The following is a 17,421-nucleotide window of genomic DNA, read 5'->3' on the forward strand; positions in this document are numbered from 1 at the left end:
AATACCTGGCTAAATAATTTATAAAATAGTACTTATTGAATTTTATTAAAAGTTAAAATTTAACCATAAGGAATTAAAAAAACCTAAAATACCTTTCACTTTTAGTTTTGGCATTTCTTCTCTTCCCTTTTATCTTCGAGTTTGAGATAATGATCAGCTACATCTGTTTGGCCCCTTCCTGCTAGCTGGCACTTGTTTTTGCTCTACCCCATACAAATTTTGTATAACTCAACAAATAGGAAATTTAATATGAAAACATAGTTCTAAATTTTAAATATGATGTTTGTGCTTAGATATGAGTATTTTTCCAAAAAAGTCAGTCCGGCTTTGTTCAAATAATCCACACATAAATATTGTCCAGGGGCTATCAACCTAGCATTCTGCATTAAGATATGGCCTGAGTTCGAACAATTATGGATTAAAAAATTGAATGTACGATCTGAGAGAAAACCAAATTAATTTGTATCCGCTTTGAAACAGATCCGAGTGGACAGTGGGCTTGTTGACTCCTCAAAAATCAGATTGCCAGTTTTGAGCCAAGGGAGAATGGAAGAAATTTTGGGTGTGAATTTATCAGGAAGTATCCAAGAAAAAAAAATCCAATCATCATATATTTCCTTTTTAGGGTCAATTATCAAAACATGACGTGCAAATTTCAGAGCCTATAAAAATTATTGAATACAATTTGATCGAGTTTAATCTTAACAATCAACTTTTGGTATTTTATTTCGTCCGAAATTTCAAAATTTCACCTAAAAAACTGTTTTTTTGATAAATTAAATATTTTAATGAAATTTCAGTTCGGTAATTTCTTGTATGGAATAAAATAGTATTTACCTTGTTTCGCCGGATTTTGGCCGAAATTTCAAAATTTTGGTCGAAATTTCGATTTCGGTGGGGTCTGAAACTGCCAAACTGGTACCGAAACCGAAATTAAAAACCATGGCATGTATTACAATATGTATATGCCATACCTATCCAAAAAAAAAAAAAACATATGTATATGCCATCCACCTTGTTCAATCTGAACCAAATCATGATGGCCCGGTTAGGATTGCAGGAATTTTATGAAAAATGAAAGGAAACACTTATCCAATATTTCTTTGTTTTCCATTGTCTGATTTTGTATGAAAAAAATAACTTGAACCCATTCAAGTTTTAGTGAAAAACAAACTTTCAATTTATGATGGTATTCTTCTAAATAAGCAGTAGCCGTATCATTTTCCTCTATTTTCCTGAAAGGAAAGAATTCCTACGATCCAAACACAGCCTATATTCAAAAAATCCTAACAGTCCCTTTTAAGATAATCCATTGGCTGGGTTTGATAGTTAGGATCATTATCAGCTCTATAGTTTTTTTACGGTCTAGATTGACTAAAAGTAACTTTGATCTAACTCTCATTTTACGGTCTAGATTGACCAAAAGTAACTTTGACCGACATCCTCACCTATTCTTTTGAATAATTAAAAATTAAATAAAGATTACAGAAAAAAATAACGCGTGGGACCTACCATCCTTCAATGTAAGGTGAAGAAATTATTGAGGAGTGATTGAGATGGTCGTGTAGAGTGTGTAGCACGCAGTGGAAGTATTCTCTTGACTCTCATGTTAGATGGATAGAGAAAGAGATGACCTTTCCTGTCACGGTTGTGGGTCTCACTCTTTAAGAGATGTCACTATTACTACGCGGTTTTTCCTTATTTGTGAGCTGAGTTTCTACTTTAGACATTTTGGACGGTCCAAATTTATGAATGGTGAGGTGGCAAAGACTGGGAAGACTTTGGATCCACCATCCACCTTTCCTTCTCTACATATATATCTATGTTTAAGCTTAGAGTGAAACTACCACCGAGCTTTTAGTTTGGAGATAAACTTGTCAAAAATATGAGGGGTTTACACGCATATAGTATTGTTGGGGTGTTGTGGTTTGTGAGTGTGTGTTGCTGCTTTTACGGGGGCCAAGCATGTTTGGTGGAAGAGAGAAAAGCTCTCTTGCAATTGAAAGATTCCATCAACGACTATCCAAATAATGCTACTTATTCTCTCTTGGAACTTTGGGTTGGAGAGGATTGCTGTCAATGGCGGGAAATAGCATGCTCTAATTCTTCATCTCGCGTGATAGTAATCGACCTTCTCGCCGCAAGGGATCGTTCGTTTGGAGTGTGGTATCCTAATGCTACTCTGTTTGCGCAATTCAAAGAATTGGAGTCACTAGATTTGAGGTTTAATCAGATCGGTGGATGGGTTATGCCAGAAGGTAATACTCGTTTCCTCCAATTTTATAAAATCCTTCCTCAAATTGCATAAAAACCCTCAATCTCTTCTTTTCTTAGGCAATTCAAAGATATTGATGGATGTTTCGCAAATCAGGTTTTACTTTTAGTTCAACAAAGACCTAAAATGGATTCACCGCTTACAATCCAAACGAGGCCTCTTGGGTATCTTCTTTTTTGCATGGGTGTGCTTATATGCTGTGCTGTCCTAATTATTTCTGGTACATGGTAAAGTGATCGTGGCCTTTGATCTAGTGGGCCACCGTCATATCAATAACTTGCAAACTGAAAATGGTTATAGGCAACTGTTACAAGTTAATAAGGTATACCCACAATACAGTTCCTAATTCCTATGAAGGAGAACAGGAAATAAAGACGACTGATATTGGCACTACCATGTTTTGATAATCGCACGATATTATCTTGTCTTCTCTTAATTTAATTGCCTTCCAAGAGTTTTTTTTGGGAATTATAATCTTTTGACACCTGGTTAACTATTTAAAGACAAAGTGAGTGCAATTATCAAAACATGGTAGTGCCAATATCAGTAGCAAAATAAATAAAAGAATAAGAGAAGAATGAAAATGTTTTATTAATAATATTAACTTAAGAATAATTACAAAAGTTGCCAGAAGGCAATAATAATAATAATGGGCTCTATTAAATTAATATAAAAAAGAACAAAAACAACAATGGACAAATGGTAATTTGAAAACAGTGGTATCCAACAATCATTACCGGCATGAGGCACATATATTTTTTAGTATTATTATAAAAGGGGAGAAAATATAGTCATCAGCACCTCACTCTCTCATCATCTCTTCCTTTTTGCAGGGTTCATTCAAATGAAAAACTTAAAGACATTGTATCTTGGGGGGAATATGCTAAACCAAAGCAGCCAATCCTTGTCAGGTATTGAGTCAAGATCGAATTTTACAAACTCATATTCTAACGACATGCCTTGGATGGAAATTGAATCACCTTTATGATTTGTATGAAACATCTTCTCTTCTTTGTTTTCTCATTTGTAAAAAGCTTGTTTTCACTATAATTTGCTCATTTCTTGCATGATTATGTGGTTTGAAAAAGCTACTATATTTGGATCTTAGCTACAACAATTTTGAAGCACTTCCATCGTGTCAGCTGAGCAATCTCTCTGCATTGGAAGAATTGTCCTTATATGTGAATAACCTGAAAGGAGACTTACCTGGTATTCTGCATTTTACCATTTCGTTTCTGTGTTTGTTGAAGCAGTGAAAAAATCAAAGAGTAGATTTTTTCCATTTAGAATTAGTGATGTGGAACAGGTGAGTAGGAAATGAGTCTTACCTGGTATTTTGCATTTTACCATTTCATTTCTGGTGAGTAAGAAAGCTTGAACATAGATGGGAAAGACCCTTGCAGATACAAAGTTGACTTGAAAGAGAAATTTTAAGAGCTTGGGACTGATTACATTCAAAGAAATTCAAGATAAAGAAGAAGAAATGGAGCACCTTACTTGGAAGGAATCTCTCACTCCTTAGAGCTCGAAGCTCTTCTAAACTCTCACCAAAACTTCCAATCTTACCTTCGAAAACTGCCAAAAAATGAAACTCTCTATTTATAGAGGGAGAGAAGCCTTCTAGAAGATGCTGTCATCTTGTGATAGCTCAAGCCAGCTTGCTTGCTGAGGTGGCATGCCACATGGATTCTTGGAAGGCTCCCAATCATGTGGTCCCTTCTTGCCCAAATGGTCCCCTTTCTCTAAGCTCCCAATTGATTGACACATGGTGTGTTCTTGTGCTTTCAAAGCAGTCCCACTTCTTTATGAAACCCTCTAGTTGCCACATGGCTGCTGATGTGGCAAACTTGTAGCCCCCAAAGCATTTCAACAAGCAGTCCTCCAAACCGATTATGCCCTACCATCCTTTCTACCCCATATTGCCTCTCATATTACAACATTGACATTATTGCATTTAATCCCCTGTACACATAGAGGAAAGTAAAAATTACGACTACTATAGCTCCTAGGCCATCCTGCGTCTACATCAAACTCACTCATCCCCCACCCCTAGAAAAAAAGGAGCTTGCCCTCATGCTCGCATCTTTCTCCAGGCGGACTCGACAGTGGTTCTAGAGCTTTAGGGAATCCGTCCACTTTGTTCGGCCAAAAGGAGGCAATGAAGCCAACTCCCGGGTCAAAGACAAAGCTTTCTTTAACAAGGACCTTAGCCCGAGGCCGATCCGTGTCAACACCTTGCCTCCTTATATATGGTGTATCGCACAACCAGACTACTTTTGATGGTACCTTGTCTTTATCTCCATCTTGAATTTCAAATAAGTTTTCTGCCCCAAGGCTATCCAATGGTACCCCTCTAAATAAACCGTAACCATATGATTTCAGTCTACATTGTGAAATAAACAAAATCAAAGAAAATATTTTCTGCCAGAAATGTTTTTCTGCAATCCAAACATGGCCGGCCTAAACAAATCTCATAGGATGACTACTAGGCCAGGATCAGATACATCGCACATAGGCACAAGGGTGTGCGTAACCATCATGAGGCAACGCATATGGCCCTAGCACCACACCTAACGGCCATCCCATCAGTAAGATTAATTATTGAATACAAATATGAAAGCTTTAGCAGCTTTTGGTGTGAGACCTCCTAAATCAATGCTCAGGATCATCTGATCAAGATTGGGCAAATGATAAAGAGCCACTTTTGTGGCTGTCTTCTAAATCAACAGAATTGATCATGTCCACATGGCACAAGTGGGCCCAGAATTGATAGGAGAAAAAAATTTAAGGGTGATTTTGTTAGCATTTTTCATATAAGTAATATAAAACTTTGAGATTTCTCCCTTGCATTGAGAGCAATTTGTTGTTTAGAAATAAATGAAAGGAATTTGGTTTTTGGGTAATAAATGAAATGTGCTCATATGTTTTTGTCTTCATCATTTTCTTGTAGGTTTATGCAGCTTGAAAAGACTCAAGACTCTTTATCTATATAATAACCAACTTGATGATCGAAGTCTTCCATCATGTCTAGGAAACCTTTCGTCCCTGGAAGATTTAGATTTATCATTTAATAATCTTAGAAATCCACGTGGCATGTCAACAGGTACGAAATGATGATGGTTAAAGTAGTTTTTCTCTTCACTTTCACTTATCTCATAATTTCAATGAAAAGATTATGCATATAATACTCTCTTGTTATAGCACAAGTGGGCCCTTGGCTGTCCGCAAAATCAACAGAATTGATCATGTCCACATGGCACAAGTGGGTCCAAATAGTGATTAATAGGAAAAAAATATCTAAGGGTGATTTTGTTAGCATTTTTCATATAAGTAATATAAAACTTTGAGATTTCTCCCTTGCATTGAGAGCAATTTGTTGTTTAGCAATAAATGAAATGGGTTATGGGTTTTTATGTCTTCATCATTTTTCTTGTAGGTTTATGTGGCTTGAAGAGACTCACGAATCTAGATATCAGCCGTAACAATAATAATCTTATTGTATTTATCATATAATAATCTTAGAAATCCACGTGGCAGGTCAACAGGTACGGAGTGGCAATAGTATTTTCTCATCCGAAATGATGATGGTTAAAGTAGTTTTTCTCTTCACTTTCACTTTTCTCATAATTTCAATGAAAAGATGATGCATATAATACTCTCTTGTTACAGCACAAGTGGGCCCTTGGCTGTCCGCAAGATCAACAGAATTGATCATGTCCACATGGCACAAGTGGGCCCAAATAGTGATTAATAGGAAAAAAATATCTAAGGGTGATTTTGTTAGCATTTTTCATATAAGTAATATAAAACTTTGAGATTTCTCCCTTGCATTGAGAGCAATTTGTTGTTTAGAAATAAATGAAAGGAATTTGTTTTTTGGTAACAAATTAAATGTGCTCAGATGTTTTTGTCTTCATAATTTTCTTGTAGGTTTATGCAGCTTGAAAAGACTCAAGACTCTTTATCTAGATAATAACCAACTTGATGGTCGAAGTCTTCCATCATGTCTAGGAAACCTTTCGTCCCTGGAAGATTTAGATTTATCATATAATAATCTTAGAAATCCACGTGGCATGTCAACAGGTACGGAGTGGAACAGGTGAGTAAGAAAGCTTGAACATAGATGGGAAAGACCCTTGCAGATACAAAGTTGACTTGAAAGAGAAATTTTAAGAGCTTGGGACTGATTACATTCAAAGAAATTCAAGATAAAGAAGAAGAAATGGAGCACCTTACTTGGAAGGAATCTCTCACTCCTTAGAGCTAGAAGCTCTTCTAAACTCTCACCAAAACTTCCAATCTTACCTTCGATAACTGCCAAAAATGAAACTCTCTATTGATAGAGGGACAGAAGCCTTCTAGAAGATGCTGCCATCTTGTGATAGCTCAAGCCAGCTTGCTTGCTGAGGTGGCATGCCACATGGATTCTTGTAAGGCTCCCAATCATGTGGTCCCTTCTTGCCCAAATGGTCCCCTTTCTCTAAGCTCCCAATTGACTGACACATGGTGTGTTCTTGTGCTTTCAAAGCAGTCCCACTTCTTTATGTGGCAAACTTGTAGCCCCCAAAGCATTTCAACAAGCAGTCCTCCAAACCGATTATGCTCTACCATCCTTTCGACCCTATATTGCCTCTCATATTACAACATTGACATTACTCCATTTAATCCCCTGTACACATAAAGGAAAGTAAAAATTACGACATTACTTCATTTGTTTCGTGATTTTTAGTTGGTGATTCCAAGGGAGTTTTGTCTCCGCGCATGTATTCCCATTTCCAAGTAGTGGGCTTTAGTGGGCTTTGAATGTGACATAAAGATCTTCAGAAGAGTTTTTTCATACATTGGAACCTTCTATTCGGATCTAGGACGCTCCATTGGATTTTGTAGTTGGTTTGGGTCATGATCTAAAATGAGGCCATGTCAGGATGGCAAGAAAAATATTTCTTGTGAAAAAAAATTCTTAGGAATTTATTATCATCTCAAAGATTTAAATCGAAAAGCAAGAATTTTCTTTTACAAACTTCTCTACAAAATTCCTTCAATCTAAACAGGGCCTAATTTCAGGCCCTAGGATATGGATCCCATAGACACGGTTGGATCCGGCTGTAATGCCCAATTCCGGTTCATTAAAGGTACGGATCCTTGGGATCCATTGGGCCGTCCGGTCCATTGACACCCTGGGGCAACGACTCCTAAACATTAAGCCGTTAGTGGGATCCATACGCTGGTTGACACGTGTCGGTGTCCCATTCCCTTGTGGAAAGGAAAATTTCACTATGATTTCTGGCCTGGCGGCGAGTGGTTGTCTGGCAATTAATATCGGGAAATGATAAATTCGCACCTGCTGTAGAATAATTCGCACCCCTGGTCCGTCAATTGACGTTAAAAAACGTTCCTTCTAATATCTTGCAGGGGGTGCGAATTATCCTACAGTGGGTGCGAATTTATCATTGCCCTTATAACTCTACTTTTCCATTTTCCAGAAAATCATGCCAAATTAACCTGCTGTTTCAAGACACGTGTCGATATTATAGTACTTGTAAGTGAATTTGTTCCGAAGCAAAGCTTAAAAATCAAGACCCCCGCTATTGATAAATACACCCCCTATAACCTGGTACGCCGACTGTTGCGAGCATAGTTACAAACTCCTCCTAGTAGTTGTGGACACCCAGAGTTGAATCCCTTTTAAGCGATCTGTGGTGTTGTGGGCACCACCACATTATATCTTGGAAGGTTGTTATATATGAGTATTTATCAATAACAACTCGGAATCGATCGGCTGAAAAGAAAGGCTTAAAATGTAACGTTAACTCCAACTCATTAAACAACATGTATCTAATTTTCTTAGTCCACGGATCACTTAGGGAAATGATCGGCTCTGGTCACTATGGATGCAGAACTGATTCAGTACGTGGAAGCTAATGGAGATTCCTTAATTTCTCTTCACACTTGTCATCTCTATGCTAAAAAGAAACCCGGAGTTGATCATGTCATTAGGACATAAAGTAACCATTAGGGGAAAAAATTATGGGTGACATTTTAGCATTTTTCATAGAAGTGATGCAGAAATTTGTGTTTGTATCTATTAAAGTTGAACTTCTAATAGATTTAATCTTTACTTTATCTAAAATCCATTTTAGCAAAAATCCTAAACACGGATTAGTAAAAAATCTAAGTGGCAATGTCGGCTACCCTATTAGATCTCGCGAAAGATTTTTTTTAAAGAGTTTTTTCATACATTGGAACCTTCTATTCGGATCTAGGACGCTCCATTGGATTTTGTAGTTGGTTTGGGTCATGATCTAAAATGAGGCCATGTCAGGATGGCAAGAAAAATATTTCTTGTGAAAAAAAATTCTTAGGAATTTATTATCATCTCAAAGATTTAAATCGAAAAGCAAGAATTTTCTTTTACAAACTTCTCTACAAAATTCCTTCAATCTAAACAGGGCCTACTTTCAGGCCCTAGGATATGCATCCAATAGACACGGTTGGATCCGGCTGTAATGCCCATTTCCGGTTCATTAAAGGTTCGGATCCTTGGGATCCATTGGGCCGTCCGGTCCATTGACACCCGGGGCAATAAATAGCAACGACTCCTAAACATTAAGCCGTTAGTGGGACCCATACGCCTGGTTGACACGTGTCGGTGTCCCATTCCCTTGTGGAAAGGAAAATTTCACTCTGATTTCTGGCCTGGCAGCGAGTGGTTGTCTGGCAATTAATATTGGGAAATGATAAATTCGCACCCGCTGTAGAATAATTCGCACCCTTGGTCCGTCAATCGACGTTAAAAACGTTCCTTCAAATAGGGGTGGCCAACCGGTTCGGTTCTCGGTTCTCGGTCCCTTTTTTTTCGGTTCTCGGTTCTCGGTTCCATGAACTGTAAGAACCGAACCGAACCGTAGTACACAGTAGAACCGAACCGAACCGGACCGAATATAATCGGTTCGGTCCGGTCCGGTTCTTCGGTTCTAATGGCTAATTATTAATTATTAATTATTAATTATAAAAACTTTTAATTAAAGTTATAATATAAGTTACTTTCTTATTATAATAATAGTATTAACTATTACTTATTAATATTATAAGTAATTTATATTATTAAGTATATGTATAATAAAAATATAAAAATATTATATATATATATTCAAAGTTCGGTTCTTCGGTTCCGGAACCGAACCGAGAACATTAGACCCGGAACCGAACCGAATAAGTTCGGTTCTTCATCAGTGGAACCGAACCGGACCAAAAATATTTTTTAGAGTTCGGTTCCGGTTCGGTTCTTCGGTTCCGGTTCGGTTCTTCGGTTCTGGCCACCCCTACCTTCAAATATCTTGCAGGGGGTGCGAATTATCCTACAGTGGGTGCGAATTTATCATTGCCCTTATAACTCTACTTTTCCATTTTCCAGAAAATCATGCCAAATTAACTGGCTGTTTCAGGACACGTATCGATATTATAGTACTTGTAAGTGAATTTGTTCCGAAGCAAAGCTTAAAAATCAAGATCCCCCTATTGATAAATACACCCCCTATAACCTGGTACGCCGGCTATTGCAAGCATAGTTACAAACTCCTCCCCGTAGTTGTGGACACCCAGAGTTGAATCCCTTTTAAGCAATATGTGGTGTTGTGGGCACCACCACACTATATCTTGGAAGATTGTTATAGATGAGGATTTATCAATAACGACTCGGAGTCGATCGGCTGAAAAGAAAGGCTTAAAATGGAACGTTAACTCGAACTCATTAAACAACATGTATCTAATTTTCTTTGTCCACAGATCGCTTAGGGAAATGATCGGATCTGGTCACTATGGATGCAGAACTGATTTAGTACGTGGAAGCTAATGGAGATTCCTTAATTTCTCTTCACACTTGTCATCTCTATGCTAAAAAGAAACCCGGGCTCCTCGATCTCTCCCCCTTCAAAAGAGCATTCCTTCAAGCTCTCGTCTTTCTCCAAGAAGACACGACACAGGTTCTTGGACTTTAGGGATTCCGTCTCCTTTGTTTTGCCAAGGAGGCAATGAAGCCAATTCCCAGGTGAAAGACAAAGCTTTCTTTAGCAATGCCCTTCGCCGGGCCTGATCCATGTCAACACCTTGCCTCGTTGTCAGGCTACATTTGATGGTGCCTTGTCTTTATGTCCATCTTGAATTTCAAGCAAGTTTTATGCCCCAAGGCTATCCTCACGAATCAAATGTTTTTGCCATAATGTTCTATGATGATCTAGAAAAGGATCGTGAAAGAAAAGCTCTATTAAGTCAAAATGGTCTCTTGTCACCTCAAGATCTAGGCCGTCCACTGCCCACACCCCTGGGCACAATATGGTCGTCCTTTGCAAATGCCATCGACTCTCCATCATCCTCTATGAAGTTTTCCTTGTATCTACGACGTCAGACTGACAATCCTCCCAAATCTCAACTTGCGTACCACAATCCTCACAAATCTCACTTTGTGTGTCATACTCTCTTTCTCGACACAAGAATCTATCATCAACCTGCTCATGTACACACATCAATTGATGTAGATCGCCACTTTTAGATCAAATTGTCATGCTAGTTCCCAAAGGTTAGAGGAAAACTCTGAAGGTGTGATCTTCAAGACTTGGATCTAAATGCAAAGCTTTCAACAACAGTGACGCAGTTCGATCTACTCACTCTCCAGAAATGAGTTTTAAAATTTCTGGTCAGACTGAGGCTTCGCTATCACTATATTCTTTGTGAAATTAATGCTCGCGAATCTCTATACTGCTGCTCTGATTGAACTCTCAGATTGAAGATTCTTCTAACCAAGGACTTTTGATTCTTTAGGATTCAGTCGTGTTTTAGTGATGGAAGCTGCAAAGCAATCTCAGTTTTGCAAGCTCCAGGTTGAAAGAAACTCCTCCAATGATTGCTCCTTAGTAAACTCGATTTGGCCAAATCCAGATTAACACGATCTCGCTTGTTGTTTGACAATAGCTCGCTGGATTGGAGTTCAGCAAGCTTTGCTTCACTCTCTGAACTAGTTCGAGTTTATTGCGAAGTGGAGAAGTAGATCCAAAGAAGATATTAGGAAGTACCAAATTGGTAACTGAATACCTTCAACTCTGATTTCTCATGTTCTAGGAAGCTCAGATCTGGCACTTGAACCCAAGTATTGGAGGGGTAAAAACAAACGAGAGAGAAGGAGCAATAGGACCTAGAACTTGCAGAATACTAGAGTGGAGAGCCGGAACTTGTAGATCCGGAATGTCTATGTATTCAAGTGGTCCGAAGCTCAGCTTCAGAAAACTATCGTCTCAAGCCAGGATACAATGTTGATGAGTAACAATAAGCAGGTGGCAACTCAAACTCCACATAGTTGATTTCCACGATAATAGAGCACGATGTCTTTTCTCCTTCCAACTCAAAATGGATCAAAGGTTCAGCAATACCAATTCTCAAATACCAATGTTTGGATCGAACAACCAGAAAGCATAGAATTTTCTAAAAAATAGAGTGCTGGTGGTACTCAGTTTCCGTGTTCTTATAGAATATAAGAAACAAAAGTCGAATCCTTCAAGATCAAATGGATTTGTTGTTATGTAGATGTTGACTTACCAACTTCTCCAAAAGCTTAAGCTATTGGAGAAAGGCGTTATTTATCTTTTATACTTTAACACTCCCCCGCATGTGTGGCCCACTTGGCAAACACGTGACACATGTGGTCCCACTTTGGGCTGACCATTGCATGTGGATTTTCGCTATCCGGGAGGTTTGAACTCGAGACCTTTGGCTGTAATACCATGTTGACTTACCAACTTCTCCAAAAGCTTAAGCTATTGGAGAAAGGCGTTATTTATCTATTATACTTTAACAATAGAGATGTAAGATGATAATAAGTATAGGATCCACAATTCTTGTTGTTAACAGTTAGCACTCTGTATTCCATTAAGATGAATGATCAGTTTTCCCAAAGACGAATGATCTGTCATGAAGTAGTGTAACAACATAGTGGTTTCATTGCCTCCTAATGACTCCTTTACCCATTTCAATTCTGTTCAAAGAAGGCTTTCAAAATTTCATGAAAAACATGAATAGATTCATGCATTTTCTATTTGATCTATTAGATCTTTATGAGGAAAGCTCTCAGATATGAAGTCCAGCAATGAAGACAGAGAGGAGCGAATGGATTGCACGTCCAGAACAAAGAGAAAAAGAACACTCAAGGATGTGGAATCAAACAGTGAGGCTCTCCTCCAATTGCTAAATCTCAATAACTCTAACTCTCATGAAAACAGAGAGAATTCCTCAAGTATCCTAATAATCTACAGTTCGTGTGACGTGAATAGTTTTCCGGGTATAGTCCAAGGGAAAAAAACAATGGAGGCAAAGCAATGTGATGCTCTGTTTTTTTTATTTTATTTTGTGAATAAATTCAATGGAAAACTATAAAACTCTCAATGGAGGAAATATGATCGACCAAAGAAGAAGGTCTTTGTCACTCCTTGACGTGCTTGTCATGAGGCTTTCCATTTGAGTTGCTTGTGGAGTAATCTCATACTGACCTGAACTTAATCCATAGTACTAACAAGCAAATCATTAGATTATAAATTTCAATCAATTTGGGTTTGGGATCAATCAAAGCAGGGGTGATCGTTGAACCATTGGACATCTTTAAAATTTCGATGGGAATATTTAATATTTCGGTGGAAATCTTGTAAATAAGCATGAAAATGAAATTTTAGAATTTCAGCGAAATTTTGGAATTTCAATGAAATCGTGTAAAACAAATGACTCATTGTGAATTTCGTTTCGGTCTTGGCCGAAATATGAAATTTCAGTCGAAATTTAAGACCATGCCACCGGTCTGATGCCTTGGAAAGCAGCTTTCACTTCCGCTTTGTTAGATTCCTTGATACCAAAAGGCCTAGAGAAGGCTCGCTTAGTATCACCAGTCTTGTCTCTAATAAGGCCTCCGATGCCGGTCGGGCCCGGGCTGCCAAAGCTAGAACCATCGAAATTTAGCTTCAAACAACCAGGGTGTAGGGACCATCTTGGAGCCATTAACACCTTTCGATCCAACTCATGAAAATACACCCCCGCCCAACATCGCCTGATATTTGTGCCTGAATATAATTTAAAGCAAGGGAAATAAATTGTAAGCAACATAATCCTCTCAAATGAGGGCGCGCTTCTAACCATGATTTTGATTACATGAGTATTCCATTCCATCCATAATCCCCAAAATGCGGCCAAGAGAATGAACTTCCATAAAAACAGCCTTTCCTAGGCCAAGGGGCAAAAAATCAAGAACCGAGGAGATCGACATTTGATAGGCCTTACATTGAGTCAAGGTGTGAGAATATTATTTCCCAAAATATGACTATTTACATTTACACTAATAAATTGGAAAAAAAGAAAAATAGAATTTTATGAGAAACTTATTTTTCAACGAAGAATTTTATCTTGCCTCATAATCATACAATGGGGCTTCCTCATTATCATTTTGCGACATCAATCTAATTTTGTCACCATTTTCTCTCTCTTATTCTTACAGGGATTTGCAAACTAAGGAGCTTAAGTTTCTTGGATCTCGGGAACAATTCAATTGAGGGTGATATTCATCCATGCATGGAAGGCATGCATAACCTGCAAGAGCTTTATCTCTCCGACAATCGCTTTACAGGGAAGATTCCTTCATTCATTTTCAACAACCTAACACAAATATTCTTCATTGATCTTTCAAATAATCAGTTCATGGGTGTGTTCTCATTTTCTTGTTTTGCCAACCTCTCGCAGCTTTCAGATGTTGACCTTTCAAACAATATGCAATTAGTGGTCGAAACCCAACACTCACATTGGGTTCCTACTTTTCAACTCGAGTACTTGAGTTTAGAAAATTGCAGACTCAACCAACTGAGCACTCATACCATTCCTAGCTTCATTTCAACTCAGCTTAATTTATTCCAATTAAATTTGGGTCATAACTCTCTTAAAGGGACCATCCCATCTTGGCTATTGTACAATATATCAAGCGAGATCTTGCTGTTGAGCGGTAACTTGTTGGAAGGCTCAATTCCTCAGTCTACCCACAATACTACATCATCTGTCAAATTTCTAGATATCTCTGAGAACAATCTGTCTGAGCCACTTCCTACAAACATCGGCACACTCTTTCCTCAATTGAATTACTTCAACCTATCCAAAAATATTTTACAAGGTAGGATCCCATCATCCATGGGTGAAATAAAATACTTACAGGTATTGGATCTATCTAGCAACAACCTTTCAGGAGAAATGCCACATCAACTCAGCAAAAACTGCACTCAGCTGGTTTACCTAAACGTATCAAGTAATAGATTGCAAGGAGACATTCTCCCAATTGATGCTAACTTGACACAATTGCAATATTTACTTGTCAGCAACAATAACTTCACTGGAATAATTCCATCTAGCCTGTTAAATAGCCCTGACTTGATGATTCTTGATATGCAAAAAAATACCCTATCCGATACTATTCCTAGTTGGTTATTCTCCCTACCAAAATTGGTATCAATTCTTTTAGGGCATAATTTCTTTCGAGGACACATTCCAATACAACTGTGTCAACTAAGTAACCTCCATACCTTGGATCTCTCCAACAATTATTTTTCTGGAAATATACCTTCTTGTCTCAATAGTATAAGTTCATGGAAGAAAGCAGATCAAATCCAAATTTCTGATGTTGAATTCAATTTTACATCCTTTCATCCTAGGCTTTCAACTTCTTTCACCACAAAGGGTATTACTTACTTTTATGAGGGCCTTCCTTTTAGCTTCATGACTGGAATTGATTTGTCCATGAATCAATTGGAGGGTGATATTCCATTCCAAATAGGAGACTTGGGAGAGCTTCACTCATTAAATTTTTCCAACAACTTGCTAACTGGCTATCTTCCACAATCCTTTCAAAACCTAAAAAGCTTGGAGAGTTTGGATCTTTCTCACAACAAGTTAGTTGGGAGAATCCCTTATGAATTATCTCAACTGGATTCACTTGGTGCTTTCTCTGTCGCCTACAATAACCTATCAGGTAAGATCCCTTTTGAGAACCACCTTACCACATTTGGTAATGATAGCTATGAGGGAAATCAAGATCTTTGTGGACCACCACTAGAAAGAAATTGCTCATTGGAAACCCCTTCACACCCTAGAGATGAGGGAAAAAAATCTAGGGTTCTTGATAATCCTGTGATTTTCTACTCATTCGTGGCAATGTCATATGCTTTGGGATTTTGGGGAGTCATCGGCTTTCTCATCCTCAACAAAAATTGGAGGCATAAATACTTCAGAGCTATGGATGCATATATTGACTGGTCGACCGAGAAGCTCTTAGAATTCAGTAGTTACTTGAAAAATTGTTGTTTCAAATAATAGTACAATTTTCCTTTAGTTGTAATGCAAAATGATTGTTGGATCTAATAATAAGCTTTATCTTGAGTTTTAAGTTAATAATTTGCTATTTTTGCAATGAATGGCTTATGACCACAAAGATCAAACCGCCTACGCAAAGCAATGGTGTTGATCACTCCATATCAACTATTATATGGTTGGGATGGCACAAAAAAATAAGTGCTTGAACTTTTAATAAATTATTGTTAGATAATCATCACCTGCATTGTGAGGATCTCCCAGATTTTGTTGGATGTTCCTAGCAATCTCTTTAGACTAGAACATCCTCTCTAGAGTGATAGTTGAGATATCTTCACTATAATATATAGACATTTTACTAAGTAATTACTCAAAGTTTCTGAATTTCTGGATGAATGGTAGTTTAATTACTATTGACCTAGGAGGCATGTCTCACGGTTCGAAAGACCAAAGAGTAATCGATAAGGAAGGAGAAAAGAAGGCATAAAAAGAAAGTATAATAGGGCAATGGGTATGATTGTCCTAAAAAATATTAAATATTTTTCCTCTAAAGAGGGCAGGCAGCGTTAAAGGGTTTAGGGGTACTATTGTCCTCACGAAAGATAAATTTTTTTTGCCTAAAAGTGTGGCTGCGTTAAAGGGTTAGGGTTACTATGGTCCTCATGAAAGTTGAGTATTTTTTGCGTTAAAGAGTCCTCAACATGGAAGAATCTTACTCGCCCACTGTGGACCCCGATCCGGAGAGGACGAAATGAGAAGGTGAGGGAACAGGCCCCCTACACCATCCTCTGGATCATCCACGTGAATGAGAGCTCTGCCAAGGAACTCTCAAAACGGATGCCACCCTCATAGCATATCACGAGTGGCGATGTAAAAAGAAAGAGATATGTCTTGATCCGGAACCGAAGTTCAAAATCGAGACATACCTAAAATAAACTCAGAGTCGCCATCCATGGACATGCCATGGAACCCTAAAATCAAATCCTCTGTGCAATGGATAACCAGAAATATATATGGGTTCGTGCCTGGTTACGAATGGAGAAGGTCTGAGAGCACCCCCAATTCGTCCGAGTGCAAGCACTTGGTCTCTTATGCCATTTTCATTAACTCTAAAGAAGTTGGGTAAAAATCATGTGAAATGGGAACAATCCTCAGGAATCGTCTACCTAAGCATGCATTTCCTGAGAATGAAGAAATAAACACATAAAATGAAATGAAAAATGTGTCACCTAAGCAAAGCTAGGTTATGAGTGACATGCCTAATGGGTGTCTAAGTTTCTGGTGGACACACACATGCAAGCTACAACCAAAGGTATAGTATCAGTACAAGAAAGTAAGAAAACACATCAAAACATGAGATACAAATCTATGCTATATATGACAGGACAAGTCCTAACTCTAATGCAGGACTGGACTCGGACCAGAATGGCCATCCATCCTAGCTGCGCTACGTATCCCGGCCTCGGGAAGAATCGGAGCCCACGTAGTTCGATGCCCTATTCTAAGCTAGGATGCCTAAGACACCTAGACCTTTATCCTAGACTCGATCTAAAAGACCGGACTAGTTATTAAAGTTTCTTACACAATTATTTAAATTCCGGTAAATTGTGAATTTTAGGACACCCTATATGCCCTAACTAAATGTAGGTTAGCCCTGGGCTAATGCAGGTGGTTCCTACAACCTATGTGTAACTAGGCCGTGCATCCTAAGGAAAACTATGGGCTGACTATATGCCTAATCTAGCCATCGGTTCGACTAGATGTCT

At 38.2% G+C, this 17,421-nt stretch overlaps 1 protein-coding gene across 1 annotated transcript; it reads left to right on the top strand.

Moving 5' to 3' along the window:
- The first annotated feature begins 1,797 nt into the window (after nucleotides 1–1,797).
- LOC143875635 (uncharacterized) lies at nucleotides 1,798–15,739 on the top strand. Its single transcript, XM_077377243.1, has 8 exons — nucleotides 1,798–2,258; nucleotides 3,109–3,186; nucleotides 5,226–5,378; nucleotides 5,712–5,773; nucleotides 5,916–6,018; nucleotides 6,206–6,374; nucleotides 9,690–9,745; nucleotides 13,803–15,739. Exons 1-8 carry the CDS (start codon nucleotides 1,886–1,888, stop codon nucleotides 15,656–15,658), a joined length of 2,850 nt encoding a protein of 949 aa, XP_077233358.1. The 5' UTR covers nucleotides 1,798–1,885; the 3' UTR covers nucleotides 15,659–15,739.
- The last annotated feature ends 1,682 nt before the right edge of the window (nucleotides 15,740–17,421 follow it).

Source organism: Tasmannia lanceolata, unplaced genomic scaffold (genome assembly GCF_043159265.1).
Source record: "Tasmannia lanceolata isolate RefF3 unplaced genomic scaffold, GAP_Taslan_0.1 ptg000004l, whole genome shotgun sequence".
Lineage (NCBI taxonomy): Eukaryota > Viridiplantae > Streptophyta > Magnoliopsida > Canellales > Winteraceae > Tasmannia > Tasmannia lanceolata.

Excerpts from the sequence above, each read along its gene's own strand:
- LOC143875635 (XM_077377243.1), top strand. The coding sequence starts at position 1,886 with ATGAGGGGTTTACACGCATATAGTATTGTTGGGGTGTTGTGGTTTGTG. Across the intron at positions 6,019-6,205 it reads GGCACAAGTGGGCCCAAATA|GTTTATGCAGCTTGAAAAGA; the intron begins GTGATTAATAGG and ends ATTTTCTTGTAG. Across the intron at positions 9,746-13,802 it reads GTATCGATATTATAGTACTT|GGATTTGCAAACTAAGGAGC; the intron begins GTAAGTGAATTT and ends TTATTCTTACAG.